The following is an 8547-nucleotide window of genomic DNA, read 5'->3' as shown; positions in this document are numbered from 1 at the left end:
TCCTTTCCTTCTAGATGACAATCACAAACGGCTGGGAATAAATATGTTAAATAATTTTACATGAGCGGACTACAAAGTCACGGCTTTTGACTTCTTTGCAGTGTCATTTTGAGTGTTACATAAGTTGCACCATCAAAACGATGTAATTTGCTGACAACGTTTTGATGGTGCAACTTATGTAACACTGGGGTCTGGAAGCTGACATCAAATCCCTCAGCTTTCTTACAACTGATTCAGAGATTAGGATGATATCATTATGAGATATGCTACGTCTATAATATTTTTACAACAAATCACAGATAGTTAGTTGTTATTAGTTCAAATTTGAAATACTAAGACTACTTTTTTGTCCTAACAATAACAACCAATAATAACCATCACTTAGGATTTGTTGTAAAAATATTATAGACATATCATTACTCTTTCATTAATTTGCTACTATTAATCACATCATGATCCTTCACAAAAGTAAGGAAAACAAGACCCTCAATTTATTTGAGGATCCATATTCTACACCCCCGTAGTTTGCTAAATAATAAGATAGCTCACAAAAAAATGAACAGGGCAAGACAAAACTACTGCTTGTGCCATATTAAGAGTATAATAAATTCACAGATGGAATGGAACACAAGACCACCATCCCACAGATAATCATTTAATTTCTTCCAGGGGAAGGGGGTGGGGTGAGGGAAAAAGAAAATACCTTCATCCCACACTAGACAATACAAATTATTTCGAGTAAAAGCTTTATTAACACTAGCAATCAACAGAGAAAACACACATCCCAATAAATCCATAAGTGGTCGTCAGCAATCTGCCATATGCATTGATGTATATCTGTGCTGTTCTGAATTTGATTTGAGACATTTTGGGTCCCAATTATGAATGACAGTTTGGAAGCAGGATTCAATATTGTAAACCTGATGTATATCTGCGTTGTTCTGAATTTGATTTGTGCACCATTCACGCTTCAACTTCATTCCCCAATGACCAATGATCAGCAATTCAATCTACACCACATAGCTCAAGATAAATATAATGGAAAAGAAACATGACTAGAAATTAAGAAGTTGAACATGAATAGCAAACATGTAATGCTTGTATATTTGAGGTTTATGTTAGTAGGGGAGGGGGAAGATCTGAGAATACAAGTATTGGAGGGAAATTTTTTGTAACTGAGCTACATATTATTGATGCCATAGAAATCTTTAGTGGGAAAGCTGATACCCTGGGTTAAATAAGTGGAAGCCAGATAAGGGCAGCTAAGATCAAGAGGTTGGAATGAATGACCGAATAGAATGATAATAAATTTCATGGCTAAGATTTAAAATTTTGTATCTAACAGTGCATTTGATATTACATCATTTAAAATTTAGAAATATATGGCGATATACACTTTTAGATTTGTAATATTTAATTTAATCCATAAAGGATCCATTTCAGATGTACACTTTCAGATTTGTAATATTTAATTTAATCCATAAAGGATCCATTTCAATGGACAGGATCCTTGTTTAGGTAAGGATAGCACTCATCTGGTGCACAAGTCAACACTCCACCCATCTCTTTCTTTTTTCCTTTTTTTCCCAATAGTCAAATGCTGAAGTTTCCTTGGGTTGAGGGGGAATGAGCATATATAGAGGTAGATGCAATAACAGAGATGAAGTGCTAAATGCTTCTCTTTATATCACATGCATCTCATTGCCCCATTCTGACAGAATCTGTTTGTACCCAAATTAACTATCTTATAAAAAGTAGGATACATAACTTTCTCCAATTCTGCCACAAAAATACTTGTCCTAAACATAACTAATTTTTAAGCAGCTAGTGATTCCATTAAAACAAAACCTATCCAAAAAAAATGGTGAAGAAATTACCATAATGATGACCTTGTTATTGAGTGAAATCCTTCACATTCATGATCTGACATCTCAGCACCACCGCCTCCACTAGACGCAACTGCTTTGCTTTCTGAATCTGTAGTCCCTTTGCTTAGATCATCTTTAGATGCATCAAGATCTGCTTTTACATCAGAAGTGTTTGACACACAATACTTCTGAAGCCATCTATCAGTTTCCCAGAGTACATGCATGATACTCTCACGTGCAGCATATCCATGGCTCTCATATGGAAGAATCACAAGGCGACAAAGAGCACCATGACCTTTTAAGGCATTGAAAAAACGATCTGACTGCAGGGCATGCAAACACAAATAAGTGGCAAGTGAACAACTAGGTAAAGAAGAAAAGGAGCTAGCCACTAAACACTACATAGCTTCAAGCTCAGCCCATGGAAAAACTAATTTTCAAAAGTGAAACTAATGAGAGGGGTAAGTTTAAATCTATAGGAAGATGTTTTGACAAGTCATTAGTTAATGGGAACACAGGAAAAAGGTTGAACTAAATGGGAGACATAACAAATTAAACAGGAAAAAAAATTCCTCCTTTACCTGCATTGTTAAAGTTCCAGGATTATTGTCTTCTTCTCCATGGATAAGCAATATTGGCTTCTTAATTTTATTAGCTGACATGAAAGGACTCATCTCTACATAAGTACTTGTTGCCTCCCAAAGAGTTCTGTCTTCATTCTACACCAGTATAACAAAAAGGTCATTAACCATCAAGAGGTAAGATATGACACTAGGGACAATGACTATTGGGAAGAGAGGTAAAGAAAAAAATGAGGGAGAAAGTTAAACTAATGTAAGCAACTGGTTGGTTAAGTACAAAATTATTCCATTATTGTCTTACCTGAAAACCAAAAGGAGTAAGTGTTCTGTTGTAAGCACCAGAGCGAGCAACTCCACAACAGAAAAGATGAGGAGCATGTGCTAGGAGGTTTGCTGTCATGAATGCTCCATAGGAATGTCCCCCAACAGCAATTTTGTTTGGATGGGCCACCTTAACAAGGGCAACATCAGACTACTGTTGAGCCAAAAGTTCACACTCAAGAGATATGCAAACAAAATTTAGATGGAAAAGAACAAAGCAGCTTACTCCACGTCGGATAACTTCCTCAACTGCAGCCTCTGCACTCGCAACCAACTGCTCTACATACCTGGTCAAGGCATTTCAGATATAGATCCTGAAACTCTATGTTGCATAGTTTCTTTTGTGAAACTTTCAAATAGCTGAGGAATAAAATCAAATAAACCAAGCCTCATATGAGAGCTTTTTTTCTTTTTGACAAGTCAAGCCTCATATGAAAGCTGAAGAAGTTGAAACTTCACTGTGAAGTGAAGAAAGGAGTAGGGAAGGGAAGGCCCCATGTTACATTTCCTAGTATAATCTGGGTTCTTTGCAGAAGCATAGATTAATTGAGGATATATACATTGCTAGTAATTTTTAGTTTTTTTTTTTTTGGGTGGCCGGGGGGGGGGGGTTGGTTTATCAAACTGCAATCATGAAAGAAATTTCATTTCTATTTTTCTGTTTCCACACATTTTCTGGACATCTCAAATGTCATTTCCCCGTTGTGGTAAAGTCTTTTCACACCCATTTCACAACTTCCTTTTCACAAACTTGCCATCCTTGTTGGGATATGCACTTCACACACTCTCTTTTTTGGTTAAGAATGGGATGAACTTCCTCATGTCATCAATCATATGAAAATATCTAAAATGTGCTTATAGGCATTTTACTTTATCATATGACTAGGATGAAAGTCCCATATCCCTTTTTATTTTTATTTTTTTATAAATAAAAATTCCCATATCCTTGAAACTATCAGTACATTCTTTAAAAAAATTGTTTCAAGCTACCTGTCATTTGCCTCCTCATCACCCTCACCAATAATAGGAATCGTTGGTCCACTTAGAATAGCAAACCTGCAAGTATCAAAGCAATTGAAAATTGGTCCATTATGTTCACAGCAAACCAGAAGATAGATGCAATATGTAGGGGAATAATGATGACATGCCAAAGATTTTAAAAGAGAGTATAAACAAAACAATGGGAAGAGGTAATTCATGCCTTCTAGCCAGCCAAAGAAGGGCTGATGTAGCACCTATTCCAGGAAATTCATTAGGAGAACCACGAACTTGTCCAGCAGCATCTTTGCTTTTAAATTCACCAGGATAAGACCAAACCAGACATGGAAGAGGTCCATCTTTTGACGGATCATAGCCTGGTGGCAGGTATAGTGTTGCAGTCATTTGAACCCCATCTTTTCTCTGATACCTGATCATCTCTTTCTGCAATGTTTCCAGCTGTGGGTATGGATGAGGGAAATTCGTAATTTGACATGCTTGCTTATCTGGCCAGCTCAGGATATAGTATTGGGTGTTCTCAGTTTTTGACTCTTTGGAGGTCAGTATTTTCAACTGATCCAGACACAAATCCCCTTTTTCCTGATCAGACATTAAAGCAACAACACTCTCATAATACTTTTCTTTGTCGCTTTGCCATATTCTTTCTTTGCTGCCTGTATTTCTGAAAGAAGTTGGTTTAGGACCATATGGCAGCAATGAGCATTTGGGAAGGAACACACCCAAAAAAGATGATTTGAAACACTTACATGTCAAACAAATCAAGGAATGGAATGTTCCCTTCTGGTGTTGCACCGCTTCCATTCAGTATAATATAATAGCTTTCATCATCATGTCCCTTCTTTATCTTTGCAATCACATAAGTTCCAGCAGGAGTTCTCCGAAACATTGGAGAGCCAGGATCAGAGTACACATCTTCTGATGACCTATCAAATAGGATGCGTGGACTAGAATCTTTAGATCCAGGAGAAATCACCCAGGTTCTTGTTCGCCGCGTTTTGTACCAAGATTCATAAACTAGAGCCAGTGAATCATCACACCAAGAAATACCTCTGTGGTGATAGAAAAGGTCAAATACATTAAAACAAGATTTTAGGTTAAATTCTCCTGCATATTTGCAAACAAAGCTACAGATGGCTTTAAGATGACACATTCTGTGTTTAACATGCCTGAGAGCAGCTTTGACCATGGACATGAAAGGCAACGATCTCTGACATCTAGTAATATGTTGGATTTGGAGAATATTATGAGGTCCAGGAATTTAGGGAATTATATAAGTGTCAAAGGCATGCAACCAACCATTTACTTATGTACATACAATATTATGCAAATCTTCCTGGCAAGAAGGTTAAAAATCCAGAATTTGAATTGAAATGAGCACTAGAGGCATGGTTATCAAACATTTGTACTAGTTAGGTTCACTAAGTGTGGACCATAATCCAACTCCAGCAGGCATTAGACCTATCATCAAAGTATCCAGTGCTACATTAGTACCTTCTTGAGGTTAGCAAGTCTTATAAGACAAAGTTCTTGGAAAACTTCATTGCCATACAGATAAAAGAAAGGTGAAATAATGTCATACTTCTTCCAAACACATTCAGGTTTAGATGTTAATCAGAACATAGTTATGTGTAAGATATTAATCATATAGCTCATAATCATACCCATAACGGAGATCAAGTTGATGTAAGATTGCTGGCTGTTCACCTTCTAGTGGCTCAGCAGGCTCTGTATAAACTATATCACGTGGAGAAACTTCCACTTTCGCATCACCTCCATCTTGTGTCTCTACCCTAAAGACCTCAACAGTCAGAGCAATCCAAGCATTTTTAAATTGTTATATATGTCAACAAGTAATGGAATGTTTACAATGATACAGAACCAATCTCTGTATTGACTCATTCTGCATTATCTTATACAATTTGAAAAAGACACTCCAATTAAAAATTTTATAATTAATAACAGTTTCCAGATATAGTGAGGACCCAGTATAAAATAGCTACGTCATCCACAGAAAAACATGAGTAGAATCTCAGATATATACCAGTAGAGTGCTGATGGCTTATCTGCTCTCCAATTGATAGAGCGCATCCCTTTCCGCACACTATTGAATGCAATAGGAATGTCCTCAGCAAGGGGCAAATCACAAATTTCCCTAACAAATTGCCCATCACTTGTCCACAAATCTACCTTCTTGGGAAATCTTCCACACGGTACAATGAAAGAGTATGGTCTATGAATTGAACTAATTAAAAGGTACTTCCCATCGGGGGAGGGGTCTAATGATGTATACACAGCTGGTGGGCCAACTTCCTTCACCGTCCCATCTAAAGAAGCCAATACGAGTTGTGTAGTGGCATAGTAGTCAAATAAATCTTCATCATACTCATCTTTAAGCAAATCTTGGAAGGTTCTAACTTGAATAATATTTTTCTGCTCATTGGTCTGTATCTTTGGGCCAGATGGAACCAAAGGTTTCTTTGGCAGGTCTCCACGGGATAAGGGGATGGTGGAAACTAACAGAGTAGAATTATTAACCCAAACAAAATTGTCAAAAACCGCATTCAGACAGATATCGGGTGACTGAAACAAAGGTCTAGCATTCCCTGTTTCCACATCAGCAACCCACACTCTAAGCTTACTGCTACTGTTTTCTTCCTCTTCAACTCGGATGCTGAATGCTAAATGCCGACCATCTTGGGACCAGGTCACAAAATTGATCTTAGCACCGTCAGGGTAGCCATGTAGCTCTTTCTCTGGTGCTAGGGTACCATCAGGCATCAATTGATGAATCCCAATACCAGTGTAGAATGACATCCGACTTCTAGTATTACATTTTCCATCAATACGAATACCAGCCAGTTTTTCCTCCGGTCTTGCTAGTTCTGCCAATGGAGGCAAAGATCTCCGCTTAAGAAATAGTATTTTATCCCTGTGTGGTGAAAATGACAGCGCAGGAAGCGGTGGAGCATCAACAATATCTCTAATCTCCGGTGGAGGAAGACGATATCCAACTCCCAACGTCAAATCATCTAGATAATGTGAATCAAAAATAGAAGTCACTAACTCTCACAGTACCCCAAATAAAATTTAAAAGCAGCATTCCATGCAATGATTATACATATGGGTTGGATTCAAGTTCAAGTTATACCAGGTGTAACTTTTATATGCTAAAAAACTTTCTATTGGAAGAGTTTTTTTTTTTTTTTTTTAAACAATTCCTACGTTGGATATCAAGATGATTAAAGATCAATAACTATCTCATTTATCAAATGCTTAAAGTAGTTTTTTGAATTTACATGAGTTTAAGGATCAAATAGTAAGAAAAAAAGTCCGATCGACATGAAATTTTGAGATTTTCAAAACACTAATCTAATATATTAAGTAAGAGTTACACTCAGTATAACTTGAATATAATTCCGCTAATATTAAAACTCAACTTCTTTTTTGATTAAACCACTAAAGCTAAATATACTAACCAGACCAAAGCTAAACACTTCCACACTGCTTTCAAAACCAATTCAAATGAAAGCAGTTTCAAATAAAACAAAGTTCCTTTTTCTTTTAATTCAAATCACAAGCTTAAAAACACATGGCAATTGCTTTCAAAAATCGACCTCTGAATCTTTAGCGAAACACAGCAATTTCTGTCCAGGATAGCTAATTACTTACAATTCAACTTCGCATTTCGGAAACACTTCCACCGCTTTCAGAAACCAATTCGAATAATAAAAATAAAAATTCCTTTTCTCCTAATCTAATTCACAAGCTTTCCGATTCTTTCTCAATACACTACAATTACAATTCAACTATTTTTTAATTGAATAAAACTGTTTTACAGAAACACTTTTCGAAAGCAATTCCAATTTCCAATCAAATTTTAAAAAAAAAAATTTGAAAAAGAGCTTTTAATTTTTAAATTTACCTTCACTTTCAGTTGGAGGAGGAGTAGAAGAAGAAGAAACGGGGCCGTTAGAAGCTCCACCGCTGTCTTCGGCGGCGACGGCGTTGATAGGGACAAGATAACGGAATTTAGAGGCAGACATGGAGGTGGAGTTGAGGGACCTAACGGCGTTAACGGGACGGAGTTTGAGGATAACGGGAGGAGAGAGAGAGAAAATGGAAGGTGAAGAGCGAGCGGAGACAGAGAGGAGAGAGAGACGATGATAGACTTTGTGAAGGCGCATCATTGGCTTCAATTTTATTTTTTTATTTTAGTGCTGTGTAGTACTACTTTTCGGTGTGGTGTAGTACTAGTGTAGTAGTGCATATCCAAATCCAATAAAGTGCAAGGAAGGAATTAGAATCTTTTTTTTTTGGTTATCAGTTCATGGTCCAGTGAGAAAATAAAAATCTTTGAGCTCCGGGTTAAATTGTGGTACGCCCTTCTCAAACAAAAAAAAAAAAAAAAAAAAAAGTTGTGGTACGAAACTGCATGCCAAAAGATGCTCTTTTTTTTCTTTTTTCTTTTTTCTCTTTTTCCCTTTCAATTTTTGATAAAATAGTGTAATTCAAAGACTAGTAGACTACTTTCAAGATGGACTTTTTTTTTTTTTTTTCTAAAAATGGATCATTTTTACCATCAATGCTATCACAATGTTTCTCTTTATTTTGGTTTTTTTAATTGGTTAAAAGGAGATTGAGATAATATCATTTTTATATAAATATACTACCAACATCATTTTTATTATAAACTAATCATAACAAATTGTATCAACATATAGTAAGAAAATATATTGAACAATTTTATAACTCTAAAATGTTTTGTTTTTTATTGAATG

At 36.2% G+C, this 8547-nt stretch overlaps 1 protein-coding gene across 1 annotated transcript; it reads right to left on the bottom strand.

The window, feature by feature from the left end:
- Positions 1–556: 556 nt before the first annotated feature.
- LOC126709956 (probable glutamyl endopeptidase, chloroplastic) lies at positions 557–8012 on the bottom strand. The gene is made up of 11 exons (XM_050410335.1): positions 7692–8012; positions 5811–6798; positions 5431–5559; positions 4516–4818; positions 3972–4430; positions 3761–3826; positions 2997–3057; positions 2751–2900; positions 2450–2587; positions 1878–2191; positions 557–1010 (listed from the first exon to the last, which is right to left on the bottom strand). Coding segments are annotated over exons 1-11 (2874 nt in total). The 5' UTR covers positions 7957–8012; the 3' UTR covers positions 557–1009.
- Positions 8013–8547: the final 535 nt, after the last annotated feature.

The sequence above is a fragment of the Quercus robur genome, chromosome 12, assembly GCF_932294415.1.
Source record: "Quercus robur chromosome 12, dhQueRobu3.1, whole genome shotgun sequence".
In the NCBI taxonomy this organism is placed as follows: Eukaryota; Viridiplantae; Streptophyta; class Magnoliopsida; order Fagales; family Fagaceae; genus Quercus; species Quercus robur.
The sequence above is the reverse complement of the archived record's forward strand: the minus strand, read 5'-3'. Positions and strand labels throughout refer to the sequence as shown.